This window comes from Corticium candelabrum, chromosome 15 (genome assembly GCF_963422355.1).
Source record: "Corticium candelabrum chromosome 15, ooCorCand1.1, whole genome shotgun sequence".
Classification (NCBI taxonomy): domain Eukaryota; kingdom Metazoa; phylum Porifera; class Homoscleromorpha; order Homosclerophorida; family Plakinidae; genus Corticium; species Corticium candelabrum.
This window is the reverse complement of record NC_085099.1, coordinates 7352437-7379044: the sequence shown is the minus strand read 5'-3', so window position 1 is coordinate 7379044 and position 26608 is coordinate 7352437. Positions and strand designations below refer to the sequence as shown.

Genomic DNA, 26608 nt, shown 5'->3' with positions numbered 1-26608 from the left:
TCACCCTCCTTTTCAGGGAATGTAAGATAAATGCAATTGCGGGACACACCTTGACTCTTTTGGTTATCATCTCTTAACGTATGTAAACATGGAGGAGGCCCCATCTGGGCTCATGACTCAATTGTAATCTCTTGGTCAGAATGCCTGAAAGAGTTAGCTGTTCTCCACAAGAAACAACCAAAAATACATATCTGAACAATGAGGGTAGACCTGATATTATCATATGCGACACCGGTAATTTGTCTGATCAGGAGATTGATATTTCACTTGCTCATCCCTGGAGTAAAGTGGTCGTCAAAAATTGGGCCAAACTGAGTGGATTTGCTGCAAAGAAAAGAGAAGAAATGAAAATGATAAATACGACAGTGAGATTCTTCCAGGAGGTAATGCATCCCAGTGCACTGAGGAGTTGCAGCTGACCGTCTGCTGAACACTTTGTCACTTAAGTCCAAAGATCAAGAAGGCTAAGAAGATCTCTGCTGACTTCAAGACCTACTGGAGGTGTCATTTTTCCATTACACTGCAGAAACTCAATGCCGGTGTGATCATGAGAAAATTAAACATTGTACAAGGTGGTTCTTTTTTAGTTGATGAACTCAAGCGTGTCCAGGCGCGCCCACATTAATTACTTAAGTTAGAGTTTTAGTTGACATTTCATGTAGTTTACTGTATCTATCTGATGTCTTTGTACTAGAAAATTTACATGATATCCAATAAAAATCTATCTACAAAAGATTTCCCTATGCTTTGATGAGAACACAAAGCTGAGTTCAAGACTTATTGGAGAATAAGGCTAGCTATCATTGTCACTAGACATTCGCTAAATAGGTCTTATGCGCGTTTGTACTATTAAAACCAACAACTACTATAAAAGGCTGCGATGGGACCAAAAATGCGTTTAGCTTCTCATTTCCGAGTGTCACATTGCGTATCATCTAGCAAACACGTAATGAACCATGAAACTGATCTTCCTGTAGGTTGTTTGGTAGATTGCTCACTTCGTGTTGTATTGCGTGACTTGAGAGATGTGTTTCGACGCTTAACTTGCATCTAGCTAGTTCAGAATGCGCCGTCCTTTCCAGTGTTGACTAGAATCCGTTGGTGAGATCACACGAGTTTGTTTAGATAGGTGTTTTCTACAGATCCAGATGTAACTGACATAATGTCCTCACTGGGAACCAACAGTCAGCACAACACGCGTACAGTAATCATGGCTTACAACCTGCTTAGTAGTGGAGTCCTCTTCACAGTCGTGCAGTTAACTTAATGCTCTAGGTCCAACGCAGAGCAACCCGAACAAGAACATTGATGGCTAATTAACGCTCCCCATGACTGTATTTGCTGTTGACCACGAATCTAGGCTATATACGTGTTATGTGACCATTGATCCAGCAAATAGATAGCTGCATTGTCTTGCACACAAGTTCAGTTATTGTGAGTTTGCATCCCGTTCCCATGTTTGCTAGCTACACGCATTTTTGGTCCCACCGCAGCTTTTATAGTAGGTATTGATTTAAATATTAGAAATGAGGATAAGGCCTATTAGCAAACAATTTAATCTTGTATGATGTACATGCAACATTCTATTATATCATTTATATCATTAAATCTATTTATCTATCTATCACTCACATACTTACTCTGTTGCCTGCTGTTTGCCAATGCCTGTCCTTCCATTCTAACCAGAGTATTATAATATTAGCAACTTCTTAAAGAAAGAATTCTACATCACTCACCTTCATCTTGTACATTCTGACTAGTCTACCATATTTTTGTTGTAGTATTGCCTTTTCCTCAACCACTCTTATGATCAACAATAATATTATATTAAATTTGCAAGGAAAGAATGAAGTTACTTCTCAATGTTTGCTTGAAGCTCTCGTTTCTGAATCTGTTCTCGTGCTTGCTGTTGTTTCAAAGCATCAATCCTAGATTGCTTGTCACTGAGAGATGCCTGAATTAAATTTAAGTTGAAAATTACACTTCACTCATCTGACACAAGACTAGTTAGAATAAACAAACCACTTACTTTCAGAGCAGCCATTTCTTCACTTAATTCCTGTTTTTCCTGTCTCAGGTTTCTGAGAACATCATCCACACGATTCTCACCTTCCATCTAGAAAACAAGCATCATAATGAATCATAATGAGTACAAAATCAACATACTGTTTGTCGATCAAGTTCTGAATAAAGTTCAGAGACAAGAGCATCATGAGACAATTGAGCCTATAAAAGACAATTAATAAATATTACAATAACTGTTAAAATACATCAAACACTAACACTATAACATGGCGTAGCTATGGAGAGACCTAGTACAGACCCATGGTCTCAAAACGTTTCAGCCTTAGACTGTTTACAGTGTAAGATAGATTGGTTGCCCGGGAACCTGGGACAACCAAAAATAAGTCCGGGCAACTGAAACGGCAAACTATGGTTGCCCAGAGACAACTAGCTGACAGCTACCCTACCTACCAGCTTGACTTTTCCTTCCTGAGCAAGCATGCCTTCATTGTTATATCACTGGTGTTAATTAGCAGCCCACTGGAGAGAGGTACCTTAGAAGAGACCTTGGTTACTAAACTTAATTATAGATAAGTCTACCGTTTTGCAGATCTACTGAGAGCATTTAGTTGTCATAGATGACAGATCAGATATCTGTGTGTCCTTTCCTAATTAATTACTGCCAGATTGGGCATGCTACTTGGTGCCATCTATGCTTGTGCTTGCTTGCTTGTAACATAGAAGTACCCAAAACTAAAAATGTCAAACTAGCATCCTACCTATATACGCTATTCTTTAATTAAGACAATGGCTGCAAATCCTAAAATCATGATGGGCAGGATTTCAGCTACTGCTGCAAAGTCCTGTTAATTACCCTTCTGATGGCCCTGCAAATCATTTGCCTCTAGATCTGTGTCCAAGGAGATGGAAACTGCCAATTTAGAGCGGCAAGTATGCTTCTCACAGGTTGTCTGTCTGTCTATGGTCTCGGCCTTTAAATGTTTATGTCTGCCCACAAAGAGCTGCAGCTGTATTCATTGAGAAGAGATAAGAACTTCTTTGTAAGGGTCTTGCTGTTACATTTTTGGACTTGGGCGGCAAATCTCTTCCTCCAATAGTCCAAGAATTCTGGCGCATTTGGTTTGCCCTCCTCATTGACTGAACTGCAAGGTAGATGTTGCAGATATTGAAACCCTTTTACTCCCCATCTTCCAAAGTGCTAAAAAACAAGGGGCATCATTCTCACAGAGGCGCCGCCTGGTCAATCTCTTCTCTGAATTGTACTTCTTCCATTTTTTCTTCATGTCTCAGAGCTCCAGGGATGGGCAAGAGATGTGCCCTGAAAGAAGAAATTTGTGCGGAAGAAAAATTCGTGCGATTTTGTGCGATCACAAGCCCATCGCACAAAATAAATTCCACATATATTTTTCCCTTGCACATGATCTTGTTGTGCATGGCCTTATTGTCGCACAAATTAATTCCGCACAAGTAGTTATGTCTCTAGAAAAAGAACAATTTTTCTACCGCACAAATTTCTTCTTTCAGGGTATTGAAGTCAATGGTAGATCCCGACTGTGTATCAAAAACAACAATATCGGACCTATCCTCAGTGTTTGTATAGCGATGGCGTGGCTCTCTGTCTTCTCTCTGTCTGTCTGTCTGTCTGTCTGTCTGTCTGTCAAATTTTCATATATTTTTATACATCAAAGCTAATACAGGTGAAACTAAAGTAACAGCTAATGAACAACAAGTGTCACAACTACAATTACAATTACACAAATAACAATTAGCATCTCTGTCTGTCTGTCTGTCAAATCTTTAAATTTCATCCATATGAACTATTACAAGCTGTAGCTAAGAAAGTCCGTTATATATCAATTAGACCCACACGAATCTCTAGAAAATTATCAACTTAGGTTGCATGCAATTGGACATTATATATATGTCACTAATGTCATTTTCTGTCTGTCTGTCTGTCTGTCTGTCAATACATATATTTCTTATACAAGACAAATATGATTATTACAGCCTACAATAATAAAACCTACAAGCCTAAAAATAGAAAACCTGATGTCAATGATTTGCTACAAGTAAACCTTATTGCATTAGCTATAGACACCAAAAATATTTACAAATTACAGTGCAACATAAATAAAAAGTACTAGTAGATTGAGTTTTAGTGTAACAGGCAAACCTGAGACATTTCTTGTCTTAGAGCAGCAATCTCTGTCCTAGCTTCTGTTTCTCTTTTCTTTCACACGTGTACAATGCTGTTTATTCACTTCAAAATACCATACCAAAATTTGACAATTAACCTTGCATTTTGTAAGAAGATCCTAGCAAAGAATGTTAATATTTTAAGGAAAACAATATACCAACAAATTATAAAAAACTACGCAGCAATCATACCTGATACTTTCCTAGATCTAGCTGTTTAGCCTTTTTGAATTCCTGAATAGAAACAATAAAAATGTACTGTGACTGTGAACAAAGACATTCACAAATGTTTACAATGATTGACAGCAATATACAAAAGGTATTTCCATTTGTCACTTCTCAGGGATTCGGTAGTGGAGTAAGCGGTGTTGCCAGTCTTGGCTGCTAAAGTCATCTGCCACTATGTATGTGCTGACTGACATTTGCTAACAATTACTAGCAGTATATCACTCACAGGTGATTTGACATAAAATTGAGAGCTTCCCAAACATGAACAATATTCTCAACCACAAATTAGTACACCTGAAGCACTTAACAGTGTAATAGTGGGCAGTGAGATTCCCAAGTAACCAAGTAGTAAAAACTATGAGTGATATGGTGCGTACAGACACATATGTAAGCTTGTTTAGTGTGCATGTGTGCACAGACAGATATGTGATCTTTCTGTAAGTGCACATATTTGATTAAAAAGATTAGTACATTATTATGTTAGTGTCAATAACCTCTGCAAGTTCATTCTTCTCTTGTTCTGCTCTGCTACGTTGTAACTTACAAGTCAGAAAATCAGCTTTCAACTAAACAGTTTTAGTCACTGGTTAGTATATACCACACATTCACATGAAACAATATAACTTCAATAAGTGCATATAACATAACTACACGAAAAAAACCAGACCAAGTCTATCCTTTGTGACCTAAACAGCAAATGTAGCTATAGCATAGCTTGCAAGACAGTGGAATTTCTAATATAAGACTTTTATGCCTAGTAAAATAAAATCTCTACTACTACTACTGAAAGACATGGTGTATTTGATAAATGCAATAATAGACTTTAAGTATACAATAATAGCTAAGAAGGTAGCAATCAAGTTCTTACTTCCTAAATAAAACACTCTAATAAACTTCAGGATTCAAAAAATGTGTTTGAGTCTGGTCGCCAGTTTGGTCACGTAGAGGAACGGTTGGTCGCCAAACTTTCACTAGTTTTTTAGGTTAGAGATTCCAGATGTAAACAAGTCATTAATATCACTGTTGAGACCCTTTCCCACATTATCATGTTTGACATTAAATTAAGACCTAAATAGGAATTTGCGGTAACATTGGATGAACATTGGCTAGTAAACACATCAGTCTTCAGTACTGTGCTTGGAATTCTTTCTATGTAATACTATGAGTATTCATATTTCATCCTAACTTTCAACTAACTGTATAGCTGGAATCAAACAAAGCGGTGGTTTGTCATCACATCGACATCCTGGCAATCCATCCAATAAGACATGAGCATTCTTTGTTTGAGTAGATAAGAGCGTTTCTTCTCTTATGACTCAGTGCCACTATTGTTGTTGAGAACAATACATCCGGCTACTGCATGTAACCCCACCTGTCTTATGGCTAGCTGTGCTAATCTCTGGAACACAAGTGATAAACTTTTGTTATTGTAGCGCTTCAATAGCGTGTGGCATCATTCAACATCTAGATCTCAGAACTGGACATGTAGAAACTTTTGTCTGAACAAAATTTCCTAGTAGCACTAGGAGACGTACAAGCTCCTGGACGTACCTGGTAGTTCTTCTGATAGAAATGCACTCAGGAAGCTTGCTGTGGAAAAAGCTGTTTGTTTTGCAAAGATCTACGTAATAGTTTTTATTTGTCTCAATTCAAGCTGGTCAGATTCTTCGTTCCTTTGAACAGTGTAGAAAAGGATCTAAATAGGCAGTTGCTGTCACTTTCAACTACGATTGACTGCAGATTTGCTGGTGTAGCGTATGAAAAATAGGAGTGACCGCAATGTTTGAAAATTAAACGTGCCTGCAGGTCTTTAGTTGGATTTGTCTGGAGCTGATAGCAGAGACCAATGAGATCAGTACAGGCAGTAAAGTCCATAAATAGTAGGTGATACATTGTCACGCAATATGTACGAAGGTGCGCTAAGTAGACGGCCTACTTAACAGTGTGCCACTAAATGGTAGACTTAGGAGGTGGCAACATATTGTAACGCAAAACATATCTGCTGAGCAGGTGGTCGCATCTAAGAGCTGCTGCCACAAAAGACTAAAAACTACCAAATGTTTCTAGTTGCCAAATTGGCGACCACACTGCTCGTTTAGTCGCCAACCTAGAAGTGGTCGCCATATGGCGACTTGGCGACCGGATTTTTCGAACCCTGAATAAAGACTCAGATTTATCTACTGAAACAGTTTTAGTCTTTATTAATGGAATAATCGGCTCTCAACTGTCGCTGAGAGAATGTTGTCTTGAGTCTACTACTGAAAGACATAGTGTGTTTGAATGAAAGTACTACGTACATATACTATGAAAAAAATATACATACACTAATGTGTCCACAAAGTTTACTACTACGACTGTAAGGCAAACACTAGAACTAGGTAGCGACATTCTGCATGCCCAGAGACATGATATATTTAATTAACAGTAAGACAAACCACTCTCAGCAGAAGCCAAGAGTATACTGTTGTTAGTGATTGGGGGCTTTGTTTTGGATCTGCACCCCCTGATACACATAACTGCAGATCAAAGTAATGCGAAGCTTAGTCGACATCTGACCCAGCACAGTGTTGTACTGTAGGCCATTTCCTGCTTTTCTGAGGCGAGAGATGATATTCGTTTCAGGAATGTTGATGTTAAATTGCTTGCTCCTCCTGTGCAAGAGAATATTAGTGGTGTGAAAGAAGCTTGTCCGACTCTTATGATTCGAGCCTCGTATTTATGTTTCTTTTCTTGCTCTTGTTTCCTGTACAGAGATGATACTGCTGATGATCTATATGACTGAGCATGAGGATTGAAGATTCTGACATCAAAGTATGTTTTCTGAAATCTACCACCCCAGAAACCGCACGCGGAGATGTCCAGCCTGGCTTCATCATCAGTGCTGTTACTCTTCTGAGGCAGTATCTCTCCAGTCAGTTTTTGTAAAATTGGTTCTTTCTGGACATAATGTCAGACATCATCCAACAGGTTAGCCACAATGTCTCGGGTCTCATTGTACCTCACTGTTGGAAATCCACCGGTAGGACATGAGAGTGAGTGATCAACTGAGAAATGGTCTCCGCAAGGGCAGAAATCAGGTAGAAATGCTGGTCGCCAGCCTTAGCGTAGACATAGTGCGTTGTGAAACTCAGATTTTGTCAGAAGAAAACTATGCTCTTCTATAGGTAGAGCTGTCAGCCACACAGAAGCGCCTTTCTCTTTGGCTACATCAACAGCATGTTTGAGATTTGTATTGAGGTTGGCAGAAATTTCCTCATCAGTGACATTGATGACAAGATTTTCTTGACGTTTGACTGAGGCTTTCAATACGCTTTGTTGTTGTGAAACCTCCTCGGTCATTTGATTTTGCTGCTGAAGAATGAGCTTGGTAAGAGGCTCTGTAACTTTCAAGGAGTAAGCACAGTCTCTGTGTAGGGACAAAGGATCAATGATTCCAAGTCCACCTCGTCAAGTTGAAAGAGCAAACATTTTTCTCATCGTTTCCCCAGGTGCGGATTGACCCCTTAATGCAGGAATTAGGTCTGAGTCGATTGCTTTAGTCAGTGGTTGCAGAAATTGGGCTAAGTTGCTGTTGGTCCTGGCGATATAGATCAATTTACTGCTTACTCCATGAGTGAAAGATGAGTAAGCTGCATGTGGCTGTGTCTTGGCGATGACAGAGAGATGTTCAATTTCCTTAGTCCAGTTTTCAACTTTGTTCTTGAGAAAAATGTCATAGAATTTCTTTGTTCCTAGAGCAGCTCCTAGGTATTTCCTACCTTCCGTAGCAATGTTGATACTTGTGTTTTCAAAGTGAGCTCTTGCTGCATCAATGTTTCCTTCTTTAACTATCAGCCATGACTTCTTTGCATTAGGCAGGTAGCCAAAGGAAGAGCCAAATGTGTTGAGTTTATTCCACCATTGTCTTAAAAAGTTAAGTTTCCCACCTGATGCAGCGTCGTCAGCATACCAAACTTGTGTTGTCTCTTTTGTGCTAACCTTTGTCAAAGAGGAAATGTTGCAAGGGCATACATTGGCATAGCTAATGGATCACCTTGAGTCGTGCCTTCTTTAGATATTAGAACTTCACCTCCAACAAATAGGAAAGATGGTTGACGGTATGTGTTGGCGAGCACCGGTAACATGGCAGGACAGTTAACAGAAATATTCGCTAAAGCCACTTGACGGTTCAAGTTATTGAAAGCGTTAGAAGCGTCTACAAGTAGGATTGCTTCTGTATTTGAATCATCAAGGAGAGTTTGCATTGCATGTGTGGCACATTCAACACCTGATGATTGGCCTGCACAAAGTTGAAGTGGTCCAGCAGCATTCAGTATGTCTGACTTTGCAATACTAAGGATGGCTTTGCCGATTATCCTTCTTGCTGTTTCACAGATGCCAATTGGTCAAACTCCAGGTTTCTTGTCCAGTGGAGTCAGACGACAACTCACCAAACCAGTAAGACCAATTGGATCAACAAATTCTGTTGAGATCCTGCGTGCTAGCAAAGCCAGGGAATTGCAGAGGTCCCTAGAAGGGCCTTGGAATTTAGTGCATAACCTTCTCTAGTCTGCAGCATTCAAGCCAGAAAGACCAGCAGCCCCCTTGCGCTTCAAAGCCATGTTGCGGATTACCACTCCATCAAGCTGATCAAACCAGATTGCATGAACAGAAGCTTGGAGACCTGGATCCAACACTGCATCTGGTACCAAAAATGCAGGATCAGGATGTTTTTTCTTCAATATTTCTCTTACTGGCTGGTGTGAACCATCATCAATGCATTCATTCAAAGATAGAACACCACAATCAGCCTCGTCTGAGAGAAATCTCCCTGCAGCCCTGACATCACCTCTTTTCATGTAATTTGCAAATTTTCGAGATGAATCCGTTTTCATGTTTGAACGACAAGACTGAGCTAGATTACCCAGATGTAATTGAATTGTTCTTACTTCTCTAAGTAGACTTTGCATATCACCTTCCAGCCAGGATGTCATTCGTCGTGTGAGACAAGATGCATAATCTCGAGGCTTCGATTTCATGTACTACTACTACTACTACTACTACTACTACTACTACTACTACTGAGAACTGGTGTATTTGAACAATCAAACGGCATCTGCTAACACACTACTACTACTACTACTTGAATAAACTACTACTACTACTACTACTAATAATAATAATAAAATCTCTACTACTTTTTTCAAAATACTACTACTGTATGTAAAAGCTTCCTCTATAGCAACAAGTTTCTAGGTTGTAACAACTTTGAGATAAACAGTCTTCTATAATCTACTTTCTGCTGCTTCCAGCAGAATGTTGAAGTCCCTTGAGGTTCTGTGAAGCTTGGACCTGCATCCTCGCAAACACATCACGCAGGCCCGAAGGAGTGCAAATGACAGTCGACATCTCAGCCAGTTGATAGTTGTGCTGTACTCGGTGTGGTGCTTTTCCGATAAAAGTGAGGCTAGTCTTTTCAAAAAAATAGACGTCAGTTTACTGCATCCTCCAGTGCATGCTAAAATGATTGGCGTGAACGATGAAAGCTCCACGTTATTAATTCGTTCCTCGTATCGCCTTTTCTTCTCTTGTTCCTGCCGTTTATATAATGACGGGATCTGCACTGATTTGTAGGATGAGGCATTAGGGTTGAAGACCCTGACGTCAAAGAAAGTTCGTTGGAAGTGCCCACCCCAAAATCCACTGACAGCAATATCAAGTCTGGCATTTTCGTCAGAGGTAGTACAGCGTTTTTGAAACACCTCGCCGTTGAGAGGTTGCAGAACGGGCTCTTTGTGTACATCGTGGCAAACCTCTGTCAACAAGTTGGTAAATAAATCGCGGACCTCGTTATGGCGGATGCTGGGGTATCCTCCTGTTGGACATGACAGAGAGTGATCTACTGAGAATTTAGATCCACATGGACATATGTCTGGGAGGTTGGACGGGTGCCAACCGTATCTGAGGCACAGGGCATCCCGAAACGCAGATTTGTGCAAAGTGAATCCGTGTTGCTCTAGTGGGATTGCGGTCAGCCAGCAGGAGGCACCCTTCTCACAGGCCAATTCAACTGAACGTTTCAATTCCACAGATAGATCATTGACAGTGATTTCAGAATGAGACTTTTGTGCTAGATGTTTTTGCTGGCGAATGCTAGCTTTCATAGAATTCTGCTTGGTAGGAACGTTATCCAGGTTTGTTTCTTGTTGCACAATTCGGTTGACCAGTGGCGCACAAATTAACTTTGAGTATTCCAGCTCACAAGTCAACGAACGTGGATCTACAATTCCAAGGCCGCCTAGTCGAGGTGGTAATGCAAAAAGCCTTCTCATCTTGTCTCCTGGAGTACTTCTATTGGTTATGGCGGGAATCAGTTTGGATCGTAACGCCTCCTCCAGAGGATTAAGGTACGCTGCAAAGTTTTCATTGGTTCTGAGTGCAAATTTCCAGCGTCCAATCAGACCCCGTGTGAATATCGAGTGAGCAGCTTGTGGTTGAGTTTGGGCAATGCAACTGAGTCGCTCTACTTGTAACTTCCAATTGGTCACCTTTTCTTGCAGGAAGTTATTGCAGAAATCTTTGTTTCCAATAGCAGCTCCAAGGTACTTTTGTCCTTCTGTAGTAATGTTGATATTGGTATTTTCAAAGAGATGTGTAGCTTTGTCAATATTTCCTGATTTCACTAGCAACCATGACTTTTTGGGATTTGGAAGATACCCAAACATAGCACCTAAGTCAACCAATCTGTTCCACCATTTATGTAGACAGTCTAGCGAGCCTCCAGCAGCTGCATCATCTGCATACCATACCTGCTTTGTACCATTCGTCTGCACACTCTTTAGAAGTGGAATTGTGGCCAGAGCATACATTGGCATCGCTAAGGGATCTCCTTGAGTTGTTCCTTCACTAGAAAGCAACGTTTCTCCACCTACAAACAATGAAGAAGGTTGTCGATACGTGTTGGCCAAGATTGGAAAGATGGCTGGGCAGTTGACAGATATGTTAGCCAGAGCAACTTGACGGTTCAAAGTATTGAAAGCATTGGTTGCGTCTACAAATAGCACGGCCTCTGTTTCATCTTCATCATAAATACCTCGAATAGCGTGTATGGCAGCCTCGCATCCGACGTTCTGACCAGCACAGAGTTGTAGGGGTCCGGCTACGTTCAAAATATCTGACTTTACCACACTCAGGACAGCCTTGCTAATTATTCTACTACTACTACTACTACTACTACTACTACTTTTTCCTCTACCGGTGGCATGGGCTCTGAAACTTCCACCTTCTACAAACATCTTGCCAGTTTAATTGCCAACAAAACTGAAAAGAAAAGAAATATAGTTCAGTGATGGAACTTCTGAGATGTCGGATCAGCTTTTCTCTAATAAGATCTTCTGTTTTGTGCATTCGCGGAAGTAGATCAGCCAAGCACAGGCCTCTAAAATGTCATGACATGGATTTAATCAACAATGAGGCTTGCCTCACTAAGTAGATTGTGATGTTGACTTAAGTGGGTTTGTTTAATTGAATGGATTGACATGGTGTTGTGTTGAGTGCCGTCGTAGTGGTTTTTGTAGTATGGGCATGACCGGTGGATGCTTTTGCTGAGTAATAAACTACTACTACTACTACTACTACTACTACTACTACCTAGATGAGTAGGTGGTGACTATAGCTTGTGATAATAGTTAAGCATACAGTGTAATGACATAAAGTAGTAACTGACTTTTAATTGTTTGTTTTGCTGCGTGCGTATATCTGTCACTTATAGTGTTGTATGTTATTTAGTTTGTTGAAATGTATACTACTACTACTACTACTGAGAAGATATGGTGTATTTGAAACAATAGCAGACTACGTATACACAAACGGCAACCTACAGCGAATGGCAATAAACTATTACTACTACTAAACAATTACTGTCATATACAATAGTACAACTTTTACTACTACTATGTCATGTACAGTAAAGTCACTAAGCTGAGGAGGCCAGGTGCCCCTCAGACGTAGCCAGGAGAATATTGTTTTCCGGCCTGACGTAGCGTTTGCACCTGCTGCCCCTGATGCACATTATGGAAGCTCTTAGGAGTGCGAACCCGAGTCGACATCTTAGCCAGTTGATCACGCTACCGTATGGAGTGTCCTTTTTCTCAGATATCATTGAGGCCAGCTTTTTGGTAAATGACGTTGTAAGCTTGCTCATGCCACCAGTGCAAGAAAGGATAATAGGTGTAAAGGAAGCATTTTCTACTTTTCTCAGTCTTTCTTCATATTTCCTTTTCTTCTCTTGTTCCTGTCTTCTATAGCATGATGCAACTTCAAAACATGTGTACGAGGTGGCATTGGGGTTAAACACCCGGACATCAAAATATGTCTTCTCAAATCTTCCTCCCCAAAAACCTCTTGCCGAAATGTCTAATCTTGCATCATCATCTCGACTGCTTGAACGTAAAGAGAACGTCTCTCCACTTAGTGATTGACTACTACTACTACTACTACTACTACTACTACTAAAATGTAGTAGTAGTAGTTTATTACTCAGCAAAAGCATCCACCGGTCATGCCCATACTACAAAAGCCACTACAACGGCACTCAACACAACACTATATCAATCCATTCAATTAAACAAACCCACTTAAGTCAACGTCACAATCTACTTAGTGAGGCAAGCCTTACTGTTGATTAAATCCATGTCATGACATTTTAGAGGCCTGTGCTTGGCTGATCTACTTCCGCGAATGCACAAAACAGATGATCTTATTAGAGAAAAGCTGATCCGACATCTCAGAAGTTCCATCACTGAGCTATATTTCTTTTCAGTTTTGTTGGCAATTAAACTGGCAAGATGTTTGTAGAAGGTGGAAGTTTCAGAGCCCATTCCACCGGTAGAGGAAAAAACCAACGGAGTGAAGCTGGCATGTTCCACTTCCAGTACTCGATGCGCATATTCACGTTTTTTTCCACATTCATGGATGTTGAATGCTGATCTCAAAGAGCCTTGACTATTGGAGCGCGCGTTTGGGTAAAATACCCTTACATCAAAAAATGCACGGTCTCCTTTTGTCCAGACTCCTTTCGCTGAAAGATCAAGTCTAGCCTCGTCAGACATGTTCACTGTTTTCTTCTGAAACTTTTCTCCAGTCAGAGGTTGTAACATCGGTTCTATCGCTACATCATGACACACTTCAGTCAAAAGATCGACAGTTATATCCCTAATTTCATTGTGCCTTAGCGTCGGAAAGCCACCTTTAGAACATACCATTGCATGGTCAACGTTGAAAGCAGATCCACAGACACATTTTGAAGGTAGATTTGGTAACATCCAACCATAGCGCATGCATGAAGCATCACGAAAATCTCCTTTGCTCAAATGAAAACCATGTTCTTCAACCGGTAAAACGGATAGCCAATTTGATGCACCCTTTTCAGAGGCAAGTTCAACGCATCGTTTCATAGATGCTGGGCAATTAGCTTCTATTTCTACTAAAGCTTGTTTCTGAGAAGCCCGTTTTTTCAAATTTTGTGGCAGACTTTTCTTTCTGAACAGCTTCGACAGCCACATTGTAGCACTGTTCTTGTTGTATTATGAGAGCTGCTAATGGTGCTGTGATACGACAGGAAGACTTGAACTCAACATCGGACGTGTGAGTTGGATTAGTCAAGTTTAAACCTCCAAGTCGACAAGGTAGAGCCAACAAATCTCTCACGTCTTGGCTACAATGTTGCTGGCCGGTTATGGCAGGAATGAAATAATTACGAATGGCTTCCTCGAGCGACTGCATCATGGAAGAGATGTTTTCGACAGTTCTTGATATGTATGACCATTGACATGACAAGCCATGAGTAAATGCAGAATAAGCAACATGTGGTTGTGTTAATGCAATCTCTGACAAGCGTTTTACTTGCATGACCCATTTATCCACCTTTCTGCTGACATATTCTTCAACAAAGGATGAACTACCAAGAGCAGCACCAAGGTGTCTCTTCCTGATGTTGTTATCTGAACAGAAGTGTCTCCAAAAATATCTCTTGCCTGCTCCTGCTTGTTTTCTTTCACGATCAGCCATGTTTTGTTAGCATTAGCAAAATAGCCAAATTCTGGTCCATGCTCTGTAATAGCATCCCACCATTTTCTCACATTCTTAATGGATCCTGCCCCAGTAGCATCATCAGCAAACCAAACTTGCTTGCACGTACCCATAACTTTGGTGATGAGAGGACTAATGCCAATCGCATACATTGACATGGCCAGAGGGTCACCCTGTGTAGTACCTTCAGATGACTGTATAGTCTCTCCTCCAATCACACACATCAATATGTCAACTCTGTAGGTGTTAATTAAAGCTGTTGCAATAATAGGGCATAGTATGTGAGCATTGTGCAAAGCAACTCGACGGTTCAAAGCATTGAACGCATTACTTGCGTCTACCAACAGAACACAGTCTGTAGCATCATCTTCAAATATTGCTCTCATTGCATGAACAGCTCCTTCACATCCTCCTTCTTGACCAGCACATGCTTGCAAAGGCCCTGAACAACAGCAGACATCATCCTTCACTATAGACATTATCGATTTGGCAATGATCCTTCTGAACGTTTCTCCAATACCAATTGGACGTAGACCAGGAGACTTGTCCAATGGGATTAGTCGACAAGCTACTAGTGCTTAGATTCCTCTTGGGTCAACAAATTCCGTACAAATGCGTCTTGTCAGAGCAGCCAATGCATTGCATAATTCAGTCGACTGATTGTGAAATGAGCAGCAAAATCTTCTCCATGCAACAGAGTCAACTCCGGAAGGCCCGCCAGCACCCTGAGTTCACAAAGCTGCAGACTTGATGACAGAGCCATCAATCCTGTCAAAAATGACTTTTGGTATGTCATTGACAGGACCACGAAGCAATGCAGATTCACATATTGGTTGATGTTTGGGATGCTTCAAATGCAATAGTTCTTTTGCAGTTAAACCGCCACTCCCTTCAACAGTTTCAATAAGTGACAAAACACCTCCTTTGGCATTGTCTGATAGGTACCGCAATGCACTCTTAACTTTGCCTTGAATCATAAGACGTGTAAAAACTCTTGTTATTTGTTCTTCTGAAACATGGCATGACTTATGCAAACGTTGTTGAAGTGATCGACCTTCACACAGCAGGTCCTCAAATCTTCCATTTTTCCATAGTTCCAAACGCCTCTGAAGATTTCGTATATGTTCATGTGACTTGGACTTGGCAGAGGGCTTTTGAAGTAGAAGCATTTGCAGGACTACTACCGCCTTAAGAGCAATACCTTCCAATGCTGTAGCATTTGCAAATGCTCCAATCAGCCTTGACATTTCTGATACAAACTCCTTTCCAGCTTTTCCAGATGGCAACAGGAATAAATTTTTCTTCCAGAAAACAACTTCATTGTAAATGTCATTCAATTCAGTCTACTAAAATGTCATGACATGGATTTAATCAACAGTGAGGCTTGCCTCACTAAGTAGATTGTGACGTTGACTTAAGTGGGTTTGTTTAATTGAATGGATTGATATAGTGTTGTGTTGAGTGCCGTTGTAGTGGCTTTTGTAGTATGGGCATGACCGGTGGATGCTTTTGCTGAGTAATATACTACTACTACTACTATTACTACTACTACTACTACTGAGAAGATATGGTGTATTTGAAACAATAGCAGACTACGTATACACAAACGGCAACCTACAGCGAATGGCAATAAACTATTACTACTACTAAACAATTACTGTCATATACAATAGTACAACTTTTACTACTACTATGTCATGTACAGTAAAGTCACTAAGCTGAGGAGGCCAGGTGCCCCTCAGACGTAGCCAGGAGAATATTGTTTTCCGGCCTGACGTAGCGTTTGCACCTGCTGCCCCTGATGCACATTATGGAAGCTCTTAGGAGTGCGAACCCGAGTCGACATCTTAGCCAGTTGATCACGCTACCGTATGGAGTGTCCTTTTTCTCAGATATCATTGAGGCCAGCTTTTTGGTAAATGACGTTGTAAGCTTGCTCATGCCACCAGTGCAAGAAAGGATAATAGGTGTAAAGGAAGCATTTTCTACTTTTCTCAGTCTTTCTTCATATTTCCTTTTCTTCTCTTGTTCCTGTCTTCTATAGCATGATGCAACTTCAAAACATGTGTACGAGGTGGCATTGGGGTTAAACACCCGGACATCAAAATATGTCTTCTCAAATCTTCCTCCCCAAAAACCTCTTGCCGAAATGTCTAATCTTGCATCATCATCTCGACTGCTTGAACGTAAAGAGAACGTCTCTCCACTTAGTGATTGCAACGTGGGCTCCGTTTCCACATCATGACAGACATCAGACAACAGATGAGAAAACATATCTCGGATTTCTACTACTACTACTACTACTACTACTGAGAGACATAGTGTATTTGAATAAAAGTACTACGTACATATACTATGAATAAAATATACATACACTAATGTGTCCACAAAGTTTATTACTACGACTGTAAGGAAACACAACAACTAGGTAGCAACATTCTGCATGCCCAGAGACATGATATATTCAATTAACAGTAAGACAAATCACTCTCAGCAGAAGCCAAGAGTATACTGTTGTTAAAGATTGGGCGCTTTGTTCTGGATCTTCACCCTCTGAGACACATAACTGCAGATCAAAGTAACTTCTACTACTACTACTACTACTACTATTGGGGAAACCTGGTGTATTTCAACAAATCGAATATGTGTGTATAATACTAAGGCAATGATCTAAAGTGTCCTTCTGCTGTTGCCAGCAGAATGTTGCTGTCATTTGTTGAGCCTCTGAACTTTACTCTAGATCCCCTGAGAGACATGATGCATGGTCGCGGAAGGGCAAAGCTAAGGCGGCAACGAATCCAGTTGAGTGTTTGGCTCTACAGCATGTTTTTCTTGTGAGATAGTAAAGAAGCTAATCTCTTCAGGAATGTTGTGGTGTCTTGCTACATCCACATGTGCATGACAGTATGATTGGCGTGAAAGAAGTTAGTTCCACTGCCGAAACCCGTTCCTCATATTTCCGTTTCTTCTCTTGTTCCTGATTTCTGTAACAGGATGCAATTTTGTTTGTGCAGTGAGAGTCCGCGTTTGGATTGAAAATCCTCACTACTACTACTATTATTATACACACACTTAGTCTACTGAACAAACATTGTTCTAGCAAATTGCTTGAGACTGACCTTTTCTGTCCTTTTCCTCATTTCTGCTAGCTCATCAAGAGTAGTCTTATGCTTAGAACGAAGACCACTAAACTAAAGAAAATAAAAGCTAGCAAAGATGTTATGAGCCAACACAATACAAACATATGAAAGCCAACTTCAAGTTTTGATTCTTGTGTTTCATCACTCTTTGCTGCACACTCATCCTGATGATACAAACCATCTATAATCTGTAATGTTTATTTATTGAGACCACTAATAACCTGCAAATTTGCAAGGGTTTGCTGTAACTGCCTTAATTTCATGTTTCCTATCAACAGTGTCAGACAGTGCAATTGAGCAAAGAAGTTGCAATACAAAAGCATAGCAACAGTCACATGACCAAACCATTTCAGAAGTAACTAAGACCATAAGGTAGGGCAATAATAAAACATCAGTAAACCTTCATCGATGTCATTTTGAAGTCTCCGCTTTACCTCCATAGCATATTCAAGGTTGCACTATAAAACAGCTTCATTTTGCAATACCTAAAACAATGATATATTCTCACCAAACCTGCATCTCTTCTCGACTCTCCTGGCACTGTCTTAGCTTATTCTCAACTCTCTGTAGCCGAGCACGATACCTAAACAACTACGCTGGCCTCCAAAATGTGATAAGCATGCAATGTACAGCCAACTTTCTAATCATGTCAAGAGCTTTGTTGTAACTCCTCTTCATCTTTTCCTGTCTAGATGATGCATCGGTTTCAGTCTTTCTGTTTGCTTCTAGTAACCTCTTGTTGGTCTCATGCAGTATGTCTTCCCTTGTAATAACTTGCTCCAATTCCTCAGTTAGCTTGCTACAATCATTCTCGCTCCTTTTTAGTTTTTCTTCAACATTTTGCTTTCCACTTTCAACCTTGTCTAACTGAATCTGTGTTTGTTCCAGCTGTTTAATAAGTCGTTGTTTCAATCTCTGAGTTTCATCATGTTGCTGCTTCAGTTCAACCACTTCAGACTGCCTCTCTGCTTCATACTGTTTTGCTTGATTAAGATGAAATTTAAGGTCAGCAACCTACACATATGCATACATCACAAAATTGTATCTTGCAGCCAAATTTATTACCTGTTTCCTCAGCTGAGCCTCTCGACCAACATGCACATCTAGTTCCCTGGTTGTTTCTTCCAGATCTGACATAACCTATGTTTACAAACAAACAACACCCTTTAATGCCAATAATAGTTTATCAATTTTGTTAATGTTATTGCTCTCTGACTCTTTCTCTGTGCTGCTCCACTTTACTAAGGTGACCTTCCATTTTGATTACTTTTCTGGCAAGAAGTCTTCTGTCAGTAAGTGAACGATTAAGCTGCTCTCTTCCTTTGTCAAGTTCCCTACCAAAATAAATAATTGCAAATCTGCAAACAATTTATTAAACACCATAACAACTGAAACTGACTCTGTTGTATCATCCAAGTCATCTTGAAGACGCTTTTCACGAGCTGAATGAAACAAAAGAACTACAACTACCTAATAAAGCCTCAAAATTAAGAATATTTTCAAGAGAGAATATATGCAATTTGAAAATTTGCAGCTCATATTGCAAACTTGCCAGCACAAAGCAATAGCAATCTGTAAAGCCATAATAACAGCATATCTTTCACTGTTTAATATTTACAAATACTGTACAAACTGCCAATGCATAAAACACAAAAATTAGCCTGAAAAACATATAACTTAAGCTAAATTAATATGTCTGTGGCAAATATAGCCACATCAGGCTATTATCAACTGCCATACCTCAATTATTTCAAATAGGCTGTTGTTTCACAGTAAATCCAAGCAAAGGGCTGCATAATGACACAAATCAATCTCAGATTTCCATTTGTAAAGGCAGCTGTTTATGAGTTTTGAAATTTTTGTTGTTCCAAAACAATGATTTACCCAAAAGGATGTCTCCAGGGTAGCAATATGAAGTAAATCAAGGCGACAACATTCAATGTTAAAAATCAGGAATTTCTCAACAAAGCAAGAATGTTGACGAGTATAAACTAGATACTGTAAAACGACACATGTAAGCAAGGCATGACCAATACAAGTTTGCTCGCTCACCTTTGCAACTGTCACGGTTAAGTTGAGTTGTCTAATAATTGACTGAATACATTGCTGCCATTGTGGTCTTTTTCCTAGTATCTGGTGAGCTAAAGAAACCTCAGTTATATGTAACAAGAGCAGTGGCTCCATTCTACTGAGCTGTCCTTGTTTTGCATCTTTGGAAGATGATGTTATGTTTTGTTCTACCTCTCCCATGGTGATTATTCATATTTCATCTGGTTGACCATATGGAAGTGTTGCCTTGTTGTGGCATAAACGACATGATCATTTAATTTCTCCCGTAAAAACTGCTTCTGAATGTATAGTTCCTGTGTGATTAAGTTCTTGCTCTGGAATAATCTTGGTTATTTCAATTTACATGCCTACAGAGTATGGTGACTCTAAAGCTTAGACGATTCCAATATGGAATTCTGATATCTGGATGGGACATTGGGTACAGAAGTATGTGATTAGTCTTGGGTGACTTTAATGCTGATCTGCGTAAATCTGGAAAATTCTCAAAGCCGTCTATGTCTTTCTTGGACAATGACAATCATATTTCTGTGGGTTTGTCTGATCCCCAAGTGGCCAGTAATATATGTTTACATGGCATAGTGCTGATTTTCTAAGGAGTCATGGATCAACTATGTCTGTGTTTTAATCCTTGGTTGATATAGTAGTGCATCCGACTTTGAGATAAGAGATGGTATAAGTATGTATGTGTTCTGATCACTGGCCAATCTCTTGGTGTAGTGACATTAAGGTTGATGAGGTAAATAAAATGGCTGAGTCAAAGACCAGAAAGAAAAGACTGTTGTAAAGAAAGGCTTGTTCTGAGGATCTATTCAGATATAGGCAATGTTTGGAAATGGAATTAGAGAATTTGGTTATTCCTGCTGATGAGGCAGCCGTATATAATGAGCCTAGCTGGGAAACCACAAGGAGGTTATACAGTTGTATTTTGATGCCGTGGTTAGTTCAATAATGAAGGCAAGCAGGAGGTGTATACTTATGGGAAGACAAGTACACTAATACCTCTGTTATCCGGGCACCTCAAGACCGGGCACTGTTTGTAACTGGGAAATATCCATATCTCAGAGGGTTAATTACCACACCGATAGCCAAGAGAGGAAACTGTGATCCGCATACAATACACCGACGCTTGGCGACAGTCGGGTCCTCTGCACCGAACACGTGACAAGTGATCTTTTCTCGATCTTTCCAAATGTCTCCAACAGTTGCTTCGGCAGTTCAAAAATCACAACTACATGACGTTGAGACTTCCCTTTCTCGATTTCACTTATGATTTTTATCTTTTTCTCAAGTGTAAGGGCAGAGACCGCCTCCGCTTACTAGTTACCATTTCCATGGATGCAAAATTGCGCATGCGCATTCATGTAAAACGTTTTCACACGTGATCGTTGGGACTGCCCGGTAGATCGAGGTGCCAGGAACTTCGAAGGCTGGATAACCGAGGTATTAGTGTAATGCAAAGGCGTTGGGATGGGACTACTAACTTAAAGTGTTGAAAGGCAATGCTAGGGCAAGTTATAAGTTATGGCAATCTGCAGGTAAACCAAGGTGTGATAAGTTGTTTGATGCAATGAATAGTTTGAGAAGATTATTTAAGTAAAAATGTATCTTTCGTTGTATCAAAAGCGTTTAAGCATGTTCTTCTTTACAGACTTCATGCTCTTTGTAATTGGTAAATTGTTCAGTAAACTATTACGACTTGGTACACCAGAGTATCTTGCACAGATATTTGCCAATTGGTACAATGTGCAATCTATGCAGATAAAGTGGGATGACAATCTTTCAGAACATTTTAATGCCTGTAATGGTGTTCATCAAGGTAGTGTTTTATCTCCATGCTTTTTCAATGTTTAAATGGACAATTTATTGGGAGATCTCAGAAAATCTGGTGTTGGTGCCAAGATCAGCAACATGTTTTTAGGGTGTTATGCTGATGATTTCTTGCTTATTTCTTCTACTGAGACTGGTCTGCAAAAATTATGAATACTTGTGTGCAATATGCCAATGCTCACCATTTGAAAATCAATGCCAAGAAAAGTCTGTAATAGGGTTCATAAAGTGGTACATCATCACGTGATTTTCCAGAATTTTCAGCAAATGGAATTACATTGTCGTGTCAGAAAATTATCAATCATCTGGGTGTTGTTTTGGATATGCCGGGTCGTGATCAGGTGGTAGTGGATGCCAGAAAACGGAAATTCTTTGGTGCTGTTAAAATTGTACCGATCTTCCTAGCAGTACTGTAGGACAAGCCTATCAGGATGATGCCGGTACCATTTGCTCTCTACTGGCATCCCAAAATGACGACAAATGTCCCAATGGATAATGGAGGCACCTGATTGTGTCGATCCATGTAGTCTATCGGTGCCAGAGCACTACAGCTTGCCACAATGTGGTCAACTGTCTCCAGGCCTACACTGCAGAAGCTGCAAGCGAGACTGACATCTCAATGCAAAATGTTGTGCTCATACCAAGTCCTTATTGTGTCATTATGCCTCTCCATAATGGGCAAGTGGATCTTTACCCCATCTGTGTGCCCACCAACCCGGCAGATGAGCCCAGTAGGGTAAATGTTTCTGTGTAGTCCAAATAGCGATCAATGACTAGACAATTCAATACAGATTGCAGGCATGAAGGTGACCATAAACTCGGAACAGCGTGCCTATTAGATATCGATGACAACCAGGAAAGCACTGAACGTCATCGTAAATACCACAGAAACTTCCCTTTGAATCGAATGAGAGGACTTGCTAGCATCACACTCCTGTACCATTTGCATGAAGAGATCAGAGCTGTTATGAAGGTAACAGTCCAACCCCACAATACAAGATTGATACGTCGACTCAATCTGTTGTAACTCTCAACTGCCCTTGGTGCACGAAGCGCACAGTTGGTCAACGTCTGCCACATGATGGTAGACATCGTGCATAGAGAGAAGTTTCCTGGTCTGTCGATCAAGTTGCTGCAGGTCCTTGGTCCTTCAATGAATGACGCCAGAACCATAAGTGAGAACCAGCAGTGCAAATGCGTTAATGGCCAGAATTTTGTTCCGGCTATACAGCTCGATCCTGAGAACCATCTTCACTCTGCTAAAGTATTCACAACGGAGCTTCTCCCGCATAGTGCCAGTGTGGAAAATAACGGTAGAACATAAGACTATGTCCCACCAAATGTGTTGTTTGTCGGACCAAATACTGCACCAGTGTTGAGACGTATTTAGACAAAACATCCACCCATACAAATATATGATAGTGTAAACATTGTCTATTACCACGTGATGGCCTTTCCAACGGTGTAACCCGTTAAGCTGATTCATGACCTTAGGTACCTCCTAGCATGCTTTATCAAGAGAAAACTTCAGCTGCCTTAACGCCATTTCTCTCTGCAAGTTGGTTGTAAAAAGTACATGCAAAATGGCTGTAGTAAGGGAGCACTTAATTAGACAGGCAACTCCATACAAGAATGTCCTACTTAGGCTCAGTCTGTCCGAGCCAAAATAATACCCTATTTTCCACACTGAGTGCTGTGTTGGATACCATTACTCTCGTCATTATTATGAGGTCATTACCATCTAAGTAGGGTAAGTGGGGTCTTTACCCTCAAATGGGTGCCCACCAACCCGGCAGGTAAGTCCCAGAGAAGTACATGTTTCCGTGTAATCCATATGGCGCTAGTAACTGACTTATTGATTATTGATTGTGTGCACTACGAGGATTTCGCCAGCTCTAAAAACACGTCCAGTAGATATCCAGGAAAGCACTTATCCTCATTGCCAACGATCCCCATGCCAGATCACAAAAACTCCACATCAACAGAAACAACTCTCACAAACATGCCAAATAGACAGTGAGAAAGAACCAACAGACTCGTTATATTGCTGTCGCCACCCAGAATTGAACCCAGGCCATCATGGTCAGAGAACCAAAACTCTAACCACTAGGGTATAGCTATTATTACTATTATTACTATGTGTTGTTATGCCCCTCCATAATGGGCAAGTGGGGTCTTTACCCCCATCTGGGCGCCCACCAACCCGGCAGGTGAGCCCAGCAGGGTACATGTTTCCGTGTAGTCCATACGGCGATCAATGACTAGCCAATTCGATATAGATTGCAGGCATTACGGTGACCGCGTACTCAATACAGCATGCCTAGTGGATATCAACGACCACCAGGAAAGCACTGGACGTCATCGTCAACGAACCGTTCGCCAGACCACAGAAACTCACCAACGACTGAAACGAGTCATAGTCTCATGGATAAAGCTAGAGAAACATGAGAAAGAAAGACAGACAAGTTTCACAATTTACTGTCGTCACTGGGGTTTGAACCCCCAAACCATGGAGTGGCAGCCATTGTTGCTAACCACTAAGCCACGGCGGTGATATTACTATTATGTGCTCACATTTCTAATGAGGAATATGAATGAACAACATGACAAGTTGCTAGCTGTGCTAATGCCTAGTTACAAAAAAAGGTTTCAGTCATGATGTTGCAAATCAATGAAATTTGAACTTGTGAATGTTGTTTCAAATTCCACAAGTACAACCAACTATGGGTGCGAATTATAATTTCCAGCTTGTATCTGTGAATTTTAAGCCTTCCAATACATTAAGACTTTAATTATTAATATACACACTATGACCAACCTTTACGTCTACGATCCACAAGAGTTGCTATGTTTTCAGCATGACGTTGCCTCCTGTTGACAAAACTTATCACTATTGTAAAATTGTATCTTGACATAACATACTACTCACCTTTGGCTGATATCAGTATCATCTGAAGATGACAAATTGTCTTCAGCAAACTGTACAACAGATTGCCGTTTAACCCTTGCTCTATGCAATATCATTAACATCAACAGACAACTAAACTACAGTACACATAAGTAAAATTTAGTTTTGTTTCACCTTGTCTGTTCCAGCTCATAATCTGATTGTTCTAACTCATGTTCAAGCTGCACAAAACATATCATGTCTCAACTACAGATTACACAGCTTGACCAAATGAAGAAATGTTGCTGACATTGTCTTTCCAAAGTGAGAATGTAAAAAAGTAATTACTTATTTGTCAAATAACATCAAATACAGTGTAATGTATGCAGTAAGAACAATAAGAGTCTAATAAACAGTAATGAAGCAACGCATATCAACTCTTGCAATACTTTATGAAATAACTAACAACAGATAAATATAAAAACAGACTATATAGCCTGTATGGTTCACAAATACACAGCTATAATAAATGGCATGCTGCTCATCTAACAACTTTGGTAGCTAGATGCTACATTATGAGGAAACCTGCTGTGTGCACAACAGCATACTAATAGTGTATTTCTATTGAAGTAGCACAACTCAAAGCTCCTTTACTAGCAACAAGACAACTCAAGTATTGTAATCTTGCAATGTTAAAATTGATCGGCAATCAGACCACTGCCTGTTGCATACTACAGCATGTAAACAGTTGATGTAAAGCGAAAGCTATTGGCATGGCACCCAGGGGTTTGCTGCTTGATGCTGCTTAGACACATAAAGAATATATATATATATATATATATATATATATATATATATATATATATATATATATATGTTGTGCACAAAGTGCGAATTTGGACAATCCATGGATTGCCCGACACAATCCATTGTTGATAGTCTGTACAAACCATGGATCACCATTACAAATCATGAAATTCTAACCCTAACAACAACCCTAACCCTAACCCTAAAACTAGCCGGAAAAACTAGACATCCAGTTTGTCCATATCCACTGTTTGTGCATAACACACACACACACACACACACACACACACACACACACACACACACACACACACACACACACACACACACACACACACACACACACACACCAGAAATAGTAGTGATCATACAGTTACTGTGACAGTTATGCATACTACTAAAATTGGTAAACAAAATGCATCATAAAAGTACTGTATTTTCTATCAGTATAGCCAAATCTAATCCATTCTAACAGCAAATAAACCAAGCACTATGTGCTCTAAGTTCCTAGCCAAGCACTTAAGTAAGTAGCTCATCTGGGATATCTAGTCTCAGACCAGACTCATATTTGATACAATAACAAAAATGCAAGGCAAATACGTAAATTAAAATTATATTCATTCCTCACCAATTAAGTGCAATGTCAGTTCATGTACTCTTGGCAAAAATGTAGAGAAACAAGACATAATGAGCCTATTATGCACAATAAGTGTAATAAGTACTGTAGTACCATAGTCTGTTACGCTGATTTTAACCTAATTACACATCAACAGCTCTTTTGTTCACGTTTAATACTTGATTAATTAATTAAACAAATAAAAATGGCCTAAAATATGAGCTTGCAATCAAATTTCAACTCCGCACTCATCACTGTGGTAGGATATGCTATATTTATTTTCCCGCCGTGCAGCCTTCAAACACTATAAATAATTAGTCCTATAAATGCAAGTTTACGTAACGAAACACGATGGTCGAAGCGTAATAACGCCACGCCTTGCCTACGTCGGATGAACGTGAAATCCAACACCCACCATCCAATTGTGGCGGGACTTACGTACATCTGTAATCTCCTCTTCTTGTCTCTGCGTCAAATCTTTGTAACTTTCAAACATTTCGTCTGCTTGGTTTAGTTTTTTATTGGTTGATTGGAGAGAGTCCGCCACTCGATGTAACTGATCTGCAAGTCTTCTGTAGCCTCTTGGCCGTCGTGACTCGATAAAACTACGTCGATCATGCGCATCTCGTAGCTCGCTAACTCTTAGTCTCGAGCTTTCGGCCATAGGAAGCCTACATACACATTCATGAAAGAGATATAGCCGAACTGGTCGGATAGAAGTTTGAACTTTCCGCCGAAGAGGAG

At 40.2% G+C, this 26608-nt stretch overlaps 4 protein-coding genes across 4 annotated transcripts; all 4 read right to left on the bottom strand.

Annotated features, from left to right (window-relative positions):
- Positions 1-9502: 9502 nt before the first annotated feature.
- LOC134191602 (uncharacterized) lies at positions 9503-11723 on the bottom strand. Its single transcript, XM_062660224.1, has one exon. The coding sequence runs from the start codon at positions 11721-11723 to the stop codon at positions 9714-9716; it is 2010 nt and encodes a 669-aa protein (XP_062516208.1). The 3' UTR covers positions 9503-9713.
- Positions 11724-12233: 510 nt separating this feature from the next.
- LOC134191326 (uncharacterized) lies at positions 12234-14085 on the bottom strand. The gene is made up of 2 exons (XM_062659931.1): positions 13537-14085; positions 12234-12866 (listed from the first exon to the last, which is right to left on the bottom strand). Exons 1-2 carry the CDS (start codon positions 13989-13991, stop codon positions 12404-12406), a joined length of 918 nt encoding a protein of 305 aa, XP_062515915.1. The 5' UTR covers positions 13992-14085; the 3' UTR covers positions 12234-12403.
- A 1784-nt stretch (positions 14086-15869) lies between these two features.
- Positions 15870-16792, bottom strand: LOC134191354 (uncharacterized). The gene has a single exon (XM_062659963.1). The coding sequence runs from the start codon at positions 16789-16791 to the stop codon at positions 16231-16233; it is 561 nt and encodes a 186-aa protein (XP_062515947.1). The 5' UTR covers position 16792; the 3' UTR covers positions 15870-16230.
- A 676-nt stretch (positions 16793-17468) lies between these two features.
- LOC134191016 (myosin heavy chain, cardiac muscle isoform-like) lies at positions 17469-26589 on the bottom strand. Its single transcript, XM_062659570.1, has 14 exons — positions 26307-26589; positions 24637-24683; positions 24484-24564; positions 24373-24425; positions 19057-19099; positions 18874-18991; positions 18723-18797; positions 18295-18671; positions 18171-18240; positions 18058-18115; positions 17879-17925; positions 17774-17821; positions 17637-17708; positions 17469-17501 (listed from the first exon to the last, which is right to left on the bottom strand). Exons 1-14 carry the CDS (start codon positions 26526-26528, stop codon positions 17469-17471), a joined length of 1344 nt encoding a protein of 447 aa, XP_062515554.1. The 5' UTR covers positions 26529-26589.
- Positions 26590-26608: the final 19 nt, after the last annotated feature.